The following is an 18,417-nucleotide window of genomic DNA, read 5'->3' on the forward strand; positions in this document are numbered from 1 at the left end:
GAAGGTGGCCACACACTTATGCATGTAGCAGCTGAGTAGAGCTATTATTGCTGTAGCAATATTTCAATTGTAGGATCAATATTTAATATTATTACCTGTGTTTGTCTTATTTTATTCCAGTCCTGCTTCTGTATAAACATTGATTAGTTATAACATTAAAAAGACGTTCATGTCCCTGCACTTCATTCTCTCAGCTCCACTCACCACACAGCAGCTCTTTGTAGTTCTACAGTTACAGACTGTGATCCCTCTGTTGCTCTGCATACTTTCGTATCCCCATTTTACACCGGTGGTGGATCATTCTCAGCGCTGCAGTGACACTGACGTGGTGGTGGTGTGTTAGTGTGTGTTGTGCTGGTGTAGAGTGGATCAGACACAGCAGTGCTGCTGGAGTTTTTAAACCCCTCAGTGTCTGGACCGAGAACAGTCCACCGACCAAAAACATCCAGCCGACAGCGTCCTGTGTCACTGATGAAGGACTAGAGGATGAGCGACACACACTGTGCAGCGACAGATGAGCTACTGTCTCTGACTCTACATCTACAAGGTGGAGGAGGGAGGAGTGTCTCACAGAGTGGACAGAGAATGGACACAGGGTTTAAAAACTCCAGCAGCACTGCTGTGTCTGATCCACTCTACACCAGCACAACACACACTAACACACCACCACCACGTCAGTGTCACTGCAGCGCTGAGAATGACCCACCACCACATCACACCTGCTCTGTGGGGGGTCCTGAGCGCTGAAGAACAGGGGGGAAAAAAAGCTAATAAGCAGTCAAGCTCTCCTCAGATAACACTTTCTCGTTTCATCACAGCTGTTATTACAATCTTCCAGAGTGCCATTTACAGTGTGATAATCTGTCAGTTCGCTGCATCGTGGCCTTCATCTGCAGATCTGCAGCCGTCTGAGGAGGTGATGGCTTTGTGGAACTGTCAGTGATTATATTGTGTGGTTTGTAAGTGTTATCAGTGGGGGTTTGGGTTTACTAAGCAGCGATCAAACTCTACCCACTGTCAGCCTAACGAACAGCTGTCAGCTGCTCTGTCATTTTCTCTTCTGTGACCCTCGGACGGCAGTCTTCAAGCTTAGATACATTTTAACCCTGGGTTGATTTATTTATTTATTTATTTTAATTCTTTTTTCATTCTTAAAAACTTGGATTTTTACAGCTTCACAGTGACAACTTCACACTACGGCCCTTATCCCTCAGAGCTGATGCAAATGACATATGAGCTATTCATTATCTGAAACATTAAGCTTCTTTTCAGAGGGAATAAAATATCCCAGTCGCTGTAGAATGGCTGCAGCACTTAAGGTGGAATGGAGAATTCAAATGACAGGTGCTTCTGGAGCAGCATTTAAGGTGGACTGGAAAATTCTATAAAGAAGCTGTTGCTAACTTCAATCGGCAACAACAGGACAGTTGTGGCGCCCACATTTCTACAGTTTAAAAAGTAGAAAAGATATTTCTGAATCTTTTCTAGAAAGAAAGAAAGCTAATGTAGTAGTATAACCTCAATGGAGCACTGTAAATACAGGGTGGGCCATTTATAGGGATACACCTTAATAAAATGGGAATGGTTGGTGATATTAACTTCCTGTTTGTGGTACATTAGTATATGGGAGGGGGGAAACGTTTCAAGATCGTTGGTCTTGGTCCATGGCCACCATGGTCACCACCCATCTTGAAACGTTTCCCCCCTCCCATATACTAATGTGCCACAAACAGGAAGTTAATATCACCAACCATTCCCATTTTATTAAGGTGTATCCATATAAATGGCCCACCCTGTATATCCCTGCATGTACTGTTCCTTCCTGTGCCCTTTTAGGAACTACAAACCTTGAGATGCTATGGGAATGAACATTGAATCATATAAGTTTTGGTGAAGGACTCTAGAAATAACCCCAGGAAATGGATTTGATCAGAGCCTCCTACAAAGCAGCAGTATTCTGACAGTTACTGAGATATAGAAAGGATTACTCAGGAGTCTGTAGAAAGGAAAAAAGAAGGATACCAGGGAAATAGATTTGTGTTAAACACTAATTGCTGTGTGTATTGTCTGTTTAAACACTGGTTATGTCATTTCTGAAAAGAAGAATACTAATAAGTAGTTTGCTCCCGTTTGCTGTAGCTTTGCTTCTACTCTTTTGGGAGCTTTTACACTAAATGATGGAACATTTCTGTGAGCATTTGATGGCATTAAATCGCGAGATTGGTTCTGGATCAGTACACCCATCCCTGAGTTATGGCTGGAGCCATAGAATGTCTACGAATATCACTCTCTCTCTGCTGTGAGACCCTCACCTGATACAGCACCGATAACTATCCCTGGTTCCTCTTTGGCTCCTTCGTCAAGGTCAGCATCAGCTTCTTCGGTTTGGTCATCGTCTTTTTGGTCATCGTCTGTTGCGTCTTGATCTTCAGCTGCGGCATCAACAGCAGCCGGTTCAGTTGCTTTTTTAGGTTCGTCTCCTTCATCTGCAGGCTCTTCTTTCTCATCAGCGGCTTTTCCATCTTCGGCCTCTTCGTCTTCCTCGCTGTCATCTTTATCTTTTTCATCAGCCTGCGCTGGAGCGGTAATTGCTTCTTCTGTATCGTCTCTTTCATCAGCATCCTTCTCATCTTTAGCTTCATGGAGGGGAGCCACCTCTTCACCTGGTGGAGCTTCAGGACTGGTGTCAGTGTCGCTCACATCGTCATCCTCCTCCTTCTCATCATCGTCAGGAGTAACAGCAACAGGTTCTTTATCTTTTCCTGGAGTATCTTTAGTGTCTTTGTCTTTGTCAACAGCATCCTTCTTAATAACATCAGCCACTGTTGCAGCTTCCTCCTCTTTGTCTGCTTCTGTATCTTCGTCTTCATCGGCAGGTTCCTCTGCTTGTGGTTTGGTCGTCTCTTCAGCAGCTTCATCTTCCTCTTCCTCTTTCTTAGGTTTTTTAGCAGTTGCCTCTTCTTTAGAAGATACCTCAGCAGCAACTGGCTTTTCTTCTTCTTCTGCCTTGGCCTCCTCTTCTTTTTTAGCTTTGGCCTCCTGCTTCGGTTCCCTTTTCTTTTTCTCCACCACAGTCTCAGCCTTTTCCTCTTGTTCTTCTTTAGCCTTGGCCTCCTCCTTCTCTTTTCTCTTTGATTTCTTTTTCTCCTCCACAGTCTCAGCCTTTTCCTCTCGTTCTTTAGCCTTGGCCTCCTCCTTCTCTTTTTTCTTTGATTTCTTTTTCTCCTCCACAGTCTCAGCCTTTTTCTCTCGTTCTTCTTTAGCCTTGGCCTCCTCCTTCTCTTTTCTCTTTGATTTCTTTTTCTCCTCCACAGTCTCAGCCTTTTCCTCTTGTTCCCCCTTTTCTTCTTTCTCCTCTTCCACCTCAGATGTTCCCCCCTCTTCCTCCTCTTCTCTCTCCTCCTGCTGTTTCTTCTCCTCTTCTTCCTCCTTCTGAATGATCTCCTTGGCTCGCAACTCTGCAACTAGATCATGAAGTTATTTGTCTTGTTAAAAGGTGATGAACATCAGGGAAACAGAACAAACAGATGAGAATGCAGCCCTGTAAAAGCATGAAGAACATGCAGAGTGAGATGTATTCACCGTGCAGTGTCGTTCATCAAACCCATAATGATGTGTGTGTGTCTGAAGCTGCCTCCACTGAATATCTCTCTGTGTATTCAGTTTGAGGGTAGGTGTTTTTTATTTTTTATTTTTAAGCAGTGGATCTACTTAATGTGCAGAGTGTAGCATAAGCGCTGTGAGCTTCATTAGCATGACCTGGCTCAGGCGTAGAGATGCAGACATGCTTGTTAGTGTTTTTAGTTCATGAATCACTGAGTAAATATGTTGCATTCAGTTAGTGCAAAGTGCTGCTTGAGGTGCCAAACTCTTCGCCTTCAGATTAAAGGTGCAGTAGGCTATTTTTTGTTGCATTAAATATGAATAAAACATGAATAACATGCTTAAAAACAGTTATTATTAACAGTGGTATGAACCCAAGTTCATTGGGGGCCTGAGAAAAACAGTTTTAAGACCTTCACTTTGGGCCATATGTTGCTTGTTTGTGTTGTTGTAGTTCGTCTGCTTAGACACTAGAGGTCGCATGTATTTGCTTTAAATGCCACCTCTTGTGGCTCGATATTTGAACTACAGTAACACACACTGTTGCTCCTGTGAAACTGGCAAACGCACAGTTAAACGGTTTCAGGCTCAGAAACATTTTGCGGTTATGTTTATTGGGTGCTGGGGGAAACCACACACACATTCATGTCATGTTTAATTACATACATTTTATAGGGTACAACTGTAAACACCTAGTGTACATCTGTCCAATCAGGATTCATGTCTACGTAGCTGCAGACAAGTGAGCTCTCCCATTGGTTAGGCCTATATGAGCTGGATTGTACACTTTACAGATTATAAAATACAACTCTGGGCCTTCTGGAAGTTCTAGATACATAACAACAATAAGCATGGTAGTATATATCTAGAACAGCAAGAATGTTTTCAAAACATGTGCTAATTAGCTTAGCATTACCATTCATTCATTATCTGTAACCGCTTATCCAGTTCAGGGTCGCGCAAGGTGGGAATACACCCTGGAGGGGGCGCCAGTCCTTCTTAGCATTACCATGCTATTGGAATTACTAGCATTGTAATTGAGATCTGACCATTATGAGTAGCTGTGATGGTCACAGTGTAATTCTGAGGGCTCTAAGTGAGCAGTATTAGCTTGTGGCTAATATTCCCAGTACGTAACTAAAACTAAATCAGCCCTCAGGCACGTCTTGGCAGATTGAGCACATTTAGGCCAAAAGGGGGAAAATTGTTCAAATTTAAATCATAAATGTAGCATTTGAACCAGTAAAATAATGAGCTTCCCCCAGACCATGCAGTCACCCACCATTGACAACCCACTCTTGCCTTGAAACCTAATAATGAAAGACTGCAAATCATATTTAATATATACACTTTTCAGCCATAACATTAGTACTACCCCTGTTTCTGCTGCCAATTTCCATTCTCTCAGCTCAACTGACCATCCAGGAGCACTTTGTAGTTCTACAATTAAAACACTGTAGTCTGCCTGTTGCTCTGCATACTTTGTTAACCCCCTTTAATCATGTGTGATTAAACAGAGCAGGTGTGATGTGGTGGTGGATAATTCTCAGCGCTGCAGTGACACTGACGTGGTGGTGGTGTGTTAGTGTGTGTTGTGCTGGTGTACAGTGGATCAGACACGGCAGTGCTGCTGGAGTTTTTAAACCCCTCAGTGTCTGGTCTGAGAACAGTCCACCGACCAAAAACATCCAGCCGACAGCGTCCTGTGTCACTGATGAAGGACTAGAGGACGAGCGACACACACTGTGCAGCAACAGATGAGCTACTGTCTCTGACTCTATATCTACAAGGTGGACCAACGAGGGAGGAGTGTCTCACAGAGTGGACGGAGAGTGGACACAGGGTTTAAAAACTCCAGCAGCTGCTGCTGTGTCTGATCCGCTCTACACCAGCACAACACACACTAACACACCACCACCACGTCAGTGTCACTGCAGCGCTGAGAATGATCCACCACCACATCACACCTGCTCTGTGGGGGTATATTGAAGATTAGAGTGGAAGGGGGGTGAAAAAGTATGCAGAGCAACAGCTGGACTACAGTCTGTCAATGTAATGGTCAGTGGAGCTGAGAGAATGGACAATGAGTGTGGAAACAGAGGTTGGTTTAGTGTTGTGGCTGGTTGGTGAAGATATAACTGACGTGTGATTAAGAAGAGTAAGGCATGTCAGTTTTAAAGGAGCTGTAATTTTCTCTGAAAAGGAAGAAAATGTTAGTTTTCTCTCTCTTGTTTTGGGTAGAAATTAAGGCTTCTTTCAAGTTTATGTTTTAGCACGCAGAGCAAGAACATGCCTAGAGGGCAGAGACAGAGTAGATGGATTATAATTTAAAGCCAGTTTAAAAAACCAACAACCTGTCAGAAACGCTGAGCTCTTCTTCACACTGCAGTGACGATTTACTGATTACACACAGCTTTCAGATGCATTCAAAGCTCATGCAGTCTCCACCTAAAGGGGCAATCTGGCCATGAACTAGCATTTAATGTTGTTTGACAGATTTCTTGATCTTTAATTTAAGCAAATGAAAATGAACTGAAATGACTCTAGGCCCACCTCAGAGCTCATTTTCACCAAAAAGACTCTGGTCCTTGGTTTTGTTCCTGATTCCTGGAAACGTATTTTTCCCCGTGAACCAGCCCTTCACATTTCCACCAGTTTAGACAGGAACCAAGGATACATCATCAGCGGGGGGTCCTGTGAGGGCTCGGTTCCTGTGTCATTGTGGCTGAATTCAGTGCCAGAGCCAGAGGTAAACGGACAGGGTCAAGGTTTGTTCTTATTTACAGTGGGTTCAGATCAGAGTGTTGAAATGTTGAGTCCTGAGCAGTCGCTGAGCTCCTGAACAGCGGAGGAATGTAGCCAACGCTAAGTTGCCACAGAAACGAAGTTTTATTTCTTATTGTTTATTCATATACCACTATGGGGGTGTGATGAGGTCTCGCCCCTTGCTGCTGTTGTATACTTAGCTGAACCTATGTGTGCTTTTAGGTCCTTTACACCTTTATTTGCTGCACAAAACATGGGAATTTCTATTTTACTTCATCCGAGAACTTACATTTACGTTTCGGCATAGCTGCTCGAGATGAGGGTGGGTACATGAGCTTTGCCTGAGGTAAACAAGGACTACTGACGTGCAGACTGACCAATTAAATGTTTACAGAGAAGGTTATCAACCAATAACGGTAGCTCTACAGTCAGACCGTCCAATCAGAAGATTTCAGGCTACTTCACCACGCCCCCTTCTCACTCAAGCGAACCAATCGGAGTAGGGGAGGGCGGGACTAATTTGTGAATGAAACTTCTCGAAGTTCTATGTAAGCTCTAGAAAAACAAAATCCCGGGCGTTTGTGAAATTCCGCCCGGACATTTTTTTAAGTCTAAAAAAGAGGACATGTCCGGGTAAAAGAGGACGTCTGGTCACCCTATATACCACGCTGTAAATGACCCCAGCTGGGTGACAATGCTTTATTTGAGGCTCTGAGCTCTTTTTGGAGTTTCTGAAGCTTGATACGCCCATGAACAACATCAGAGATCACGCTGAAGGACCAGCTCTTCTTTGGTTCCAGCTGGGAACCTATATTTCTGATTTGAGAACCGTTTGTGTCGGCAGAAACACGCAGAACGGTTCCTCGATTGTCAAAAATGCTGTCAGAGTTCGACCCAGTACTTCGACTTGAACCAGATTCTCATCCTAGTAACAAGAGACGTGTCTCAAATCGGACTCACGTTCTAGTGACTTCTGAAATGGATTCACCCTGCAACTCATTACTTGACTCATGATTTGACACAGATTCATATCTCAGTGACTTATGATTTGACAAGAATGTACACCTCAGTGTTATGTGACTTGACTTGGACTCTTATTCCTAAATGTGTCACTGCAAAACGGCAACAGAACAATGTTAAATATGTATTCCACTTTGTTGCAAGCTTCATATAAAGCCTATGGACAGAACACTGTTGGAGAATTAGCAGCATGCTAGCTCTGGTATACAATTTGTCACGCCCTCGTCCTGTCAGGTCTGTTGTCCCCGCCATGTGCTTTATCTGCACATGGGTTTGTCTGTTATTGTCCTTGTCTCCGCCCTTGTCCCGCCTTTGTTCTGCCTCCTCGTCTGTGTCATTTGTTAACCTGCCCCCTCGTTATCTGTCCAGGTGCATCTTGTTTGTGTCTTGTATTTAAGTTCTCTTGTGTCTCTCCTGTTTGTCGAACATTTCACCTTTATTTTGTACTCTCTGGCCTTCCTGCCTTCCTTCCTGCCTCACACCCTCCAAGTCAGTCTTTGTATCTCTTTTGTCTCTTTGTCAGTTTGTGAGTTTACTCGGTTTATGTCTATGTTCAAGTTTAGTCTGTTTATCTTTCTGTGTCTGTTTAGTTCTAGCTGTTCAAGTGTCTATTTAGTTCTGTCTAAGATTAGTCTGTTTCTCTCTTTGTGTGTTTAGCTCTCTCTTTCTAGGTTTCTATGTCCAGTTCCCTTTCTCTGTCCAAGTCATTGTTTCCAAGTTTCTCTGTCTCAGTCTTTCTTTGTTTAAGTTTTCTTGCTAGTTATTCTAGTCTGTCTTTGTATGGTTGTCTTGTCAATGAAATGTAAATGAAAAGTTACTGTGTTTTAGCAAGTGCGTCCGCCTCTGTCAGTCCGCCCCATGATTCCTGACACAATTTTATATATCGTCAACTTGAAGGCCCTGAAATGACCTTTCCCTGGCAAGTCCTCCCACCTTCAAGATGCATCACCAGAACCTGGAAAATAAAGGCTATTGTGGCACCAGCCAAGCCGTCTACGCATGAAGTTATGGCTGTGTTATGTTTTTTATTTTGGCCAGAGTGCCCCTTTTAATAGCATTTAATAGAGATTATGTCATTTGCATTTATTATTATTGTTTATTTTCTTTGCCAGCCTCTTACCTTTTTTCCTTGGTGGCAGGAACTCTCCTAGAGGAAAGAGAGGAAGGAATTGCAGTAAGTTGTTGATTTGTGCAGTCAACATGGGAGAGAAGTGTGTGATGTCTGTAAATGTGAGAGTAAAACGAGTACGAGACTACGCAGAAGATGAGAAAATGACTTATATTAAGGCCAAGCATAATGAAGTTTTCCCCCTGATACTCTGTCCCACGCTTTGTCGCACCAGCTCCTGTCAGCCAGGGTGTTTACATGAGAGAGAGAGAGAGAGGGAAAAAAAAAACACCAATTTCATACTGCTTCATTTCTTCATCCCCATATTTATCCACTTCATTTGATTTTCCATTTTTGTCACAAGAGCAAACAGGCAAGTGGAATGTGTCATGCATCCTGGTCATTTCTGAGCCTGTAGCTGTAATGTTATGTGATAAGAAATTTCGGGGACACTGAAATGTTTGGTTTAATCGGCCAAAACACCTTAATCCACTTCCAGAAATACATTTATTATTAGGTTCACAGACTTTAAAGGGGTCATATTATAAAATAAACACTTGTTCAGTTCATGTGCACATGTGTGTAGAGTCGACCAACAGATACAGTGACCCTACTGAGTGTATCACCAGTGGCGAGAAATAAGAGAACCTAGGAAAAACGGCTAAAACCAGAGCCACTGCTGTGCGCTCAGGTCGGGGGTGAACAGTCATCTCTAAACCTATGCAAGTCTTAGAAGGCAATATGACTAATTCAAAGGGGTTTGGTAGCTAGTTAAGATTCTACATATAAAAGGGAGAATATATATAAAGGAGAACACAGCACTCCTCACAGACAGTCACCCGGAGGAAACCCACACAGACACAGGGAGAACACACCACACTCCTCACAGACAGTCACCCGGAGGAAACCCACGCAGACACAGGGAGAATACACCACACTCCTCACAGACAGTCACCTGGAGGAAACCCACACAGACACAGGGAGAACACACCACACTCCTCACAGACAGTCACCCGGAGGAAACCCACACAGACACAGGGAGAACACACCACACTCCTCACAGACAGTCACCCGGAGGAAACCCACGCAGACACAGGGAGAACACACCACACTCCTCACAGACAGTCACCCGGAGGAAACCCACGCAGACACAGGGAGAACACACCACACTCCTCACAGACAGTCACCCGGAGGAAACCCATGCAGACACAGGGAGAACACACCACACTCCTCACAGACAGTCACCCGGAGGAAACCCACGCAGACACAGGGAGAACACACCACACTCCTCACAGGCAGTCACCCGGAGGAAACCCACGCAGACACAGGGAGAACACACCACACTCCTCACAGAAAGTCACCCGGAGGAAACCCATGCAGACACAGGGAGAACACACCACACTCCTCACAGACAGTCACCTGGAGGAAACCCACACAGACACAGAGAGAACGCACCACACTCCTTACAGACAGTCACCCGGAGGAAACCCATGCAGACACAGGGAAAACACACCACACTCCTCACAGACAGTCACCCGGAGGAAACCCACACAGACACAGAGAGAACGCACCACACTCCTTACAGACAGTCACCCGGAGGAAACCCATGCAGACACAGGGAAAACACACCACACTCCTCACAGACAGTCACCCGGAGGAAACCCACGCATACACAGAGAACACACCACACTCCTCCCAGACAGTCACCTGGAGGAAACCCACGCAGACACAGGGAGAACACACCACACTCCTCACAGACAGTCACCCGGAGGAAACCCACGCAGACACAGGGAGAACACACCACACTCCTCACAGACAGTCACCCGGAGGAAACCCACGCAGACACAGGGAGAACACACCACACTCCTCACAGACAGTCACCCGGAGGAAACCCATGCAGACACAGGGAGAACACACCACACTCCTCACAGACAGTCACCCGGAGGAAACCCACGCAGACACAGGGAGAACACACCACACTCCTCACAGGCAGTCACCCGGAGGAAACCCACGCAGACACAGGGAGAACACACCACACTCCTCACAGAAAGTCACCCGGAGGAAACCCATGCAGACACAGGGAGAACACACCACACTCCTCACAGACAGTCACCTGGAGGAAACCCACACAGACACAGAGAGAACGCACCACACTCCTTACAGACAGTCACCCGGAGGAAACCCATGCAGACACAGGGAAAACACACCACACTCCTCACAGACAGTCACCCGGAGGAAACCCACGCAGACACAGGGAGAACACACCACACTCCTCACAGACAGTCACCCGGAGGAAACCCACGCATACACAGAGAACACACCACACTCCTCCCAGACAGTCACCCGGAGGAAACCCACGCAGACACAGGGAGAACACACCACACTCCTCACAGACAGTCACCCGGAGGAAACCCACGCATACACAGAGAACACACCACACTCCTCCCAGACAGTCACCCGGAGGAAACCCACCCAGACACAGGGAGAACGCACCACACTCCTCACAGACAGTCACCCGGAGGAAACCCACGCAGACACAGGGAGAACACACCACACTCCTCACAGACAGTCACCCAGAGTGGGACTCAAACCCACAACCTCCAGGTTTCTTTTTTTAATGTTACTGGAGTGGAGACACACACAGCTTTGTTTGTTTGTTATTTTAAGTAGACGTTTATGCCGGTAGAACATTAATTAATTCAGATATCAAAATGTAATCTAGTACCTAAAAACGTTGGTGACAAATGATTCAGAAGAACAGCTGCTGAACAGGGCTGTTTGGAGAGGGGGAGCATGCTGCTGTGGGGTTTAATCCTTGTGGTGTTTTGACCATGTTTCATTAAGCCCCACAACTGTTTACTGTGAAAAAGGGAGATATTGTCCCCTTTAAGCAGCCCACTGTTGATGAAATATCAATGATTTTAATGGTTTCTATTTTCTGCTGCATTTTGCAGAAATGACTGCTTTATTGATGTGAAATATAACCAAATACATATCCTCTAAAAGTTACATAATGCCATGCAGAGCCCAGAGTAGCAGCTACAGAGTCTCTGTTCTCCCTGTTACAGCTCAGTGAAGCATCACAGTTATTTTGAAGCTGTAATAGTCAGGTAAAAAATATTATATATTATGTATTGTTCCTTTTAAGCCTAGACTTGGATTAAACTCCACGTATCAGTGGTATTTCACCATTTCAGACCTCTGTTGAGACTTACTCTAGTTCAAAACAGCTGTCCCTTGGGGTCAGATTCCAGTGAGGGATCAAGCCTAGTCCTAGAGCTCATTTTCCAGTCGTAAATCTGTGTGGTTGAAAACTAGGTTTAAACCCTGTCCAGGGAGCCCTCGGTCTGAGCTCAAAGATGCAGAGTGCTGTGTTAGATATAAACTCATCAAAAGTCTGTACGAAGTCCTAGCGACATTGGGTTTCACCAGAAGAAGTCTCTGTTTTTGTGAATGTGATTAATTTAAGCTTAAGACAAGGTCTTAAACAAATGACTAAGACTTAAACACTGACCTTTTTTCCTCACTGCGTGCCATTCTCCTGCAGGGGAAGAGGAAAGCGGTGTTAGAGTGGAACAGTAACAGATGAAACAGTAAATAATGAATGTGGATTAGAGAGGGGGAAAGGCTCATCTGCACCAAGCACACACACACACACACACACACACACACATTGTAGGAAAGGTAAACAGATAAAGGAGAATGTGTGAGTTAAAAGCACTGCAATTTCACACCTTTATACAGTGTTAGAGAAGGGTGCAGTGTGGGTTTGGTTTTGTCCAGTGAAAATACTCCTTAGATACAACAGTGGACTTCAAATGCAGTTGTCCACCTTAAAAATTACACTGTAATCCACCTTAAAACTTACACTGTTACCCATACATAATGAAGCCAATCTTATTACACATGTGTATATTACACAGAACTGCCATAACAAGTTTAACATAACAAGGTTATGGCAGTTCTGTGTAATATACACATGTGTAATAAGATTGGCTTCATTATGTATGGGTAACAGTGTAATTTTTAAGGTGGACAACTGCATTTGAACACTCACCGTTCACTCTCTCAGCTCCACTGACCGCACAGGAGCACTGTGTAGTTCTGCAATTACACTGTAGTCCATCTGTTGCTCTGCATACTTTTAGCACCACTTTGACCTAGGCCTTCAATCCACAGGACCACCATAGTGTTGGATCACTCTCAGCACTGCACTGACCCTGGCATAGGGATCCTGAGCCCTGAGGAACAGGGGCTGCAAAGTATGCAGAGCAACTACATGATGAACTACAGTCTGTAATTGTACAACTATAGTGTGCTATAGCGTGATTTCACTGAACACTTGATTTGTAGTTTGTAAGTTTAAAGACCTGCTACATGCTCCAGAGGCATGTTTATCAGTGTGTTTCTTCACATTTCTTATTACTGACAATGTATAAGGGTTTGGGAACTGAGGATACAAACTGTTGCGGTTTTGCAAGTGGAATTATCCCCCATTCTCACTCGATACGAGGCTCTATCTGCTCAGCGGTTTGTGGCTGCTGTTTGCCTGATCCTCCTCTTCATGGTGTGCCGTAGCAGACAGGTCTGGATCTCGGGCAGGTCTGACAAACCAACGCACTCTGTGTCTACGAAGCCATGCTGTTGTAGCGCTTGCTGAGTGAGACCTGAGATTGTCTTCTAAAATAAACATGGACCCTCCAGAAAGACATCGCTGTGATAGCAGCATCTGTCTACTCTAAAATCCCTATACCTTCCTCCACAAAAATGGTACCTTCCCACATATGCGGGTCACAAGGGCCCACATACTATGAGAGATGTTGGCTTGGGGAACCCAACGTGACCTTATCTGACCACAGCACAGGCTTCCACTGTCCTTCAGACCATCTGCAGTGTTTCTGATGGAGACGATGCATGGCTTTCTCCTTGTGCACTGGAGATTCAGGTTGCAGACTGTGTGAAGTGACAGAAATTAATCAGAGCTTGGGGAACGTTCCTTATGCAGTGCTGTCTGAGGGCTTGAAGGTCAGAGACTGAGATTTGCTGAGATCTTTCGCAGTATTATGTAATATAAGCAGTATTATTCACCTGCTTATACTGGACTGGTTCATAACAGTGGGACCCAAATATTCTACAAACATTTAACTTTTTTTTTTTTTTACTTGAAGCATCAGAGTCTAAATGTTTTTTTTTTTTTTCTGAACCAAAATCAAGTTGTTCAGTGAGAACATTGGAGACATTTTCTTTGTGCTTCAGAGTTTCAGGAGAATGAACACACCACAGATTCTTGTTATTATTTATTATTACATTTTACAAAATATCCTGAATTTTCTGGAAATTTGGTTTTTATGTTCCACACAGCACTGTGCGGGAAAACACTCTTCTGACGTGATTGTTCCAGTACTTGTTAAAGGAGTCATCCACTGGTTAGTGTGTGTGTGTGTGTGCCCGTGAGTGAGCGTGATTGATTGGTGATTAGTGTTGAGAGAAGTTTGATTTGACGAGGCTGTGATGTCTCTGGGTATCAACCCCCCTCTCCTCCTTCACTGAGCCAAGTGTTTGAATCGACTTGGCTTCGCAAACAGAGGAGCATTTCTTGCCAAATGTGTTGAAGTTACAGCACAATGGTCTTTATTTCTCCAGTGCTCAGAGCTATTTAACATTTACACTGCAGCCAGATCCACTCCTTATACGGACACCACAGGATACATACACTCCTACTCATTTCTCTCTGTTCTCTCTCTCTCCCTCTCTCCTTTTTCATTCACCCTATCTCAGAGGTTCTGTATTGAGGCCACAAAATAATATATTGAGGCCACAAAATAATATATTGAGGCCACAAAATAATATATTGAGGCAACAAGATAGTAGTTTGAGGCCACAAAATAATATATTGAGGCCACAAGATAGTAGTTTGAGGCCACAAAATAATATATTGAGGCAACAATATAGTATTTTGAGGCCACGAAATAATATCTTGTGGCCTCAAACTACTATCTTGTGGCCTCAATATATTATTTTGTGGCCTCAAACTACTATCTTGTGGCCTCAATATATTATTTTGGCTGATATTATATAGGCTGATCTGTTTTCGAGAGCCCCTATGAGGAGCAAGTGTGTGTGTTGTGTTCAATGATACAGATGTGGTAGATAAATTATAGACAGAACACAGCTGGAATCTTCCTTGAAGTAAAGGCTTTGTGAGAATGCTAAAGAGAGCCCAGAGCCGCCCATAGCTTCCAAAATTAAACAGGACATCAGGCGTCTTGCTGTGGGCAGCAGGTTGTGTTTAAAGGGGCAGAGCACATGGCTTGATCCATCTGGCCTCCTCTCGGGAGCTGGGCACTGTTTATAGATCAGTGGACTGTGGACGTGTGCTTTTTCTGTATTCAGTTTTTTGGTTATAACAGTTATTACGGTTTATAAATGGCTTACAATCTGTTTATTAACGGTTATTAATTAGGTTTAAAAATCATTATTCATAACACAAAAATAGCATTGGTCTCAATGACCTGTTGTTTGCCAAATAGTGAACCCGCATCTATCTAGAGTTAAACGTCAGATCTCGCCAAATACTGACCACACTTTGTGTTCTCCATCAGTCGACATTAACCCTGTCAGCTCCAGCACTGTTACGTAGTTTAACCATTTAACCACCAGGTTTCTTCAATAAACCACTGATGACAATGTGGTGAACCTTAACATTACTCTTTGGGCCTTCCCTTACTCTTTCATGATCACACAAAAGGTCATCACCGTTTCCCTTTCTATCCTTAAGGTGTTTACAACCTAATAATAACAATGTAATAACCAGATGTTTAAGCCATTTGTAAAATCCTAGTAAAAGTTTGGACACACGTCATGTTTTTTGATCGTTATGAACGAACACATCTGGAATTATCCAAATGACTAAAGTCTTAAGAGAGACCAAACCCATTTGCCCTAAAGCAGCTGTTCACACTCTTGGAATGATCTCTGTCAGTTTAAGAGGTGCCACCTGGGTGCTTTCCCACAGCCTTGAAGCTTCACTAAACAACTAGATTATTTAGAGTTTTACACACAGTGGATGGTGTGAAGGTCAGTGTGAATGTGTGTTTAAGCCTAGTGTATTGTAGTATACTTTAATATGGTATAGTAAGGTATATTATATTATAATAAGGCATGTTAGAGTGAGTTATAGTATGGAACAGTAATGTGTTGCAGCATGGGTTGATTTTCTGGAACTGTATTAATGAAAGGTGAATTTTAATGTGTGAGAAAAAAATGTTACTGTTGTGGTATCCTCAAGGGTTCAATCATAATCATTGTAGATTTTAAATCTGTGTCGGTTTCATACACTCAGTTTCACCTCCTCCAGGACTTATTATTAACTATTATTATTATTATTATTAAATTATTAAGTTTGACACAGTTGTATAAAGAAGGATTACAGATATATCCCTCTCCTTCTCGAGAAGAGAGTGTAATGTACCTGCTGTACCTTTAAAGATACACTACACTGTTTGTACCTTTAGTGACCAATAGTGTACCTCTACCGTACCTTTATTTTTGAGAGTGCTGTTAGGTACAGTGAAGTATAGTAAGTTATAGTAGGGTATGGTTTACTAAAGTGACTGTAAAACTGAGTGAAGGTTCATTTTAATGTATGAACTAGTCCAGTGTAGTAGAGTGTAGTAGAGTGTAGTAAAGTATGGTTTAGTAAAGTGCTACAGACACCATGGCCTTGTCTTCTATAGGATTATCATATGAGTGTGTAAAGGTAACCAGTATATATTCTAGTGCCGTGTGGTGGGATCGACTACATTAGTGTGGTATAGTATGGTGTATGTGTAATATCATGGTATATACTTCACTGTAAAGAAGTTAGGTGTAGTACCAGTAGTAACAGTGCAGTCTGTAGATGCCTTGTGAAGTGTAGTAAAGGTTAGATTAATGCTATTGTGTATTATCTCTTATAGAGACTTGTGTCACAGTCTATGATTCTAACTGTGCTGTGTATTACGATGCTGTGAAGACGAATACTGACTTGTGAACTGTGGCACTACGGCAACTGTTACATTTGCCTTACGTCTGAAATCCAATTCAAGTGTGCTGTTCATCTTTCATTTAAAACAATATTAAAAAGTGTATCAGTCCCAAGTCGTGGTGTAGCGGTGGTCACACGTTCTCCAAATAAAGGCAGACATAAGAGAAGTGAGAGAGAGGGACTCGGGTTGTCCATTTTTGGTGGTTTTTATTTTAGTTTTTTGCAGGATCACAGCATACGGTTTCACACTCGCAGGTACACAGCCTCATTCTTCTGTCTCACAGCTCTTCACTGAGGCGTAAAGCTGGAAAACAGCGTCCCTTTATTTAGTTTTCCCCTCATTTAGAACATGCTACACACATCATAACAGCAGCATGTGCAGGTCAGACTTTCACTGAGTGGTATTGCTGCTTGTATTAAAGTCATCCATCAGTGTTGTGCATTGTAACCTTTATCCACTTTATCTTCAGTTTACAGTGTGATTAGCACAGACAGTGATTTCAGTGCGTTTCCCTGCACTTGTAAAAGAGCTGAAAACATGTGTTGACCAAAGGGCAGTTTCTGAATTGTCAGTAAACAGTGAAAATGCATTTACGTTGATCTCCAAGGATTCTTCATTGGGGAATTCGTGTATATCTCGTCCTTTCAGAAGTGAATGTGTGTGTACTTTATCAGCATCGTGCCATGTGCACAATCGCTGGTCAAATCTGATCATGAAGTCAGTAGCTTCAGATAAACCTTTAAGAACGACCCTGGTGCATCTCATTCTTCATTAGAGTGGTTTAATTTGATCATTTATGTTTATGGCAGCTGTCGGACGATCGTAGTGTGATAATGTCTTGTACAAAGACTCATGGTTGCACTTTCTAAGAAGCCAGTATTTATAACCCTTTATAAACTCGATAATAATGCTTTGTAGCATACGTATGGACTCCAGTAATGCCTCTTCAGGCTCTTATAATAAGTTATAATTAGTTATATTTTAAAGATGACACGTGTCACTATCATTAAGGCCTTGTAAATGAATAATAACCTGTGCATAATTAATAAGCAGGCTATAATACATTTATAAATGCCATCAGGCTTCAAGTAGAGTGACTGATATTTTACGTTATTTATAAAACAATAATAAGATAAACTGTGAATCACTTAAAACACTCAGTAAAGATATTATAAATGTTTATAAAGTATTTATAAAGGTTTATGTATTATAGGTGCTTTATAAAGTTGTACAATTCTTTATCCATTTAACAGTTGTTATCGTGATTGCTGACACTTGTTATTTTCATGTTTATAATTTACAGTTTACAGTTTATAGAGTATGTTTACAAACTATTATTAACACAGCATTATAACTGCATTTATAAAGGCTTATAAATACAGGCATCATAAAAAGTATGATGTCCCTACCCGAGCTGGGACCCGAACCCTGTTCTGTTGTCGTGTTACCCATTACATTACACTAATTCCAGCCATTTGAAGGTGTTGGCTGCATTGAGCAACTGCCGATTAAAGTGTGTTGTTGTCAACGGTATGTAACAGTACACCCTGAATGTGACAGGACTGAAATGAAGCTTTGAAACACCCGAGTATTGCTTTAATTGTGTGTCCTGTGGGCAGTAAACACAAGATGAGTCCGGCTGCAGTGACCTCTGCTGCCCGAGCTAAGCCCTTGGATCAGAGCTGCAGGAGTAACAGCCAGAACCAGCTTTAGCTTTAGCTTTAGCCTGAGGCTGGGCAGAAGGAGGAGTGTGATCAGATTTCAGCACGCTGGCCTATCTGATGCCTCCCCCACGGCTCTGAGAGCTTGTGCCGGACCTGCTGTTTGGATACGATAGCGCTGTCTCCTAATCTCTGTGCGAATGACATTCCCCAGACGTGCGGCCTGTCTGTC

General features: G+C 43.2%; 1 protein-coding gene across 1 annotated transcript in view; it reads right to left on the reverse strand.

The window, feature by feature from the left end:
* Positions 1-18,417, reverse strand: part of trdn (triadin) — an 88,901-nt gene that overhangs the window by 41,134 nt on the left and 29,350 nt on the right. The window contains exons 5-7 of the mRNA XM_066676805.1: positions 12,012-12,038; positions 8,510-8,536; positions 2,313-3,464 (exon numbers count right to left, since the gene is read on the reverse strand). Coding sequence (XP_066532902.1) covers positions 2,313-3,464; positions 8,510-8,536; positions 12,012-12,038 — 1,206 coding nt within the window. The remainder of the gene's footprint in view (positions 1-2,312; positions 3,465-8,509; positions 8,537-12,011; positions 12,039-18,417) is intronic.

The sequence above is a fragment of the Hoplias malabaricus genome, chromosome 7 (genome assembly GCF_029633855.1).
Source record: "Hoplias malabaricus isolate fHopMal1 chromosome 7, fHopMal1.hap1, whole genome shotgun sequence".
Lineage (NCBI taxonomy): Eukaryota > Metazoa > Chordata > Actinopteri > Characiformes > Erythrinidae > Hoplias > Hoplias malabaricus.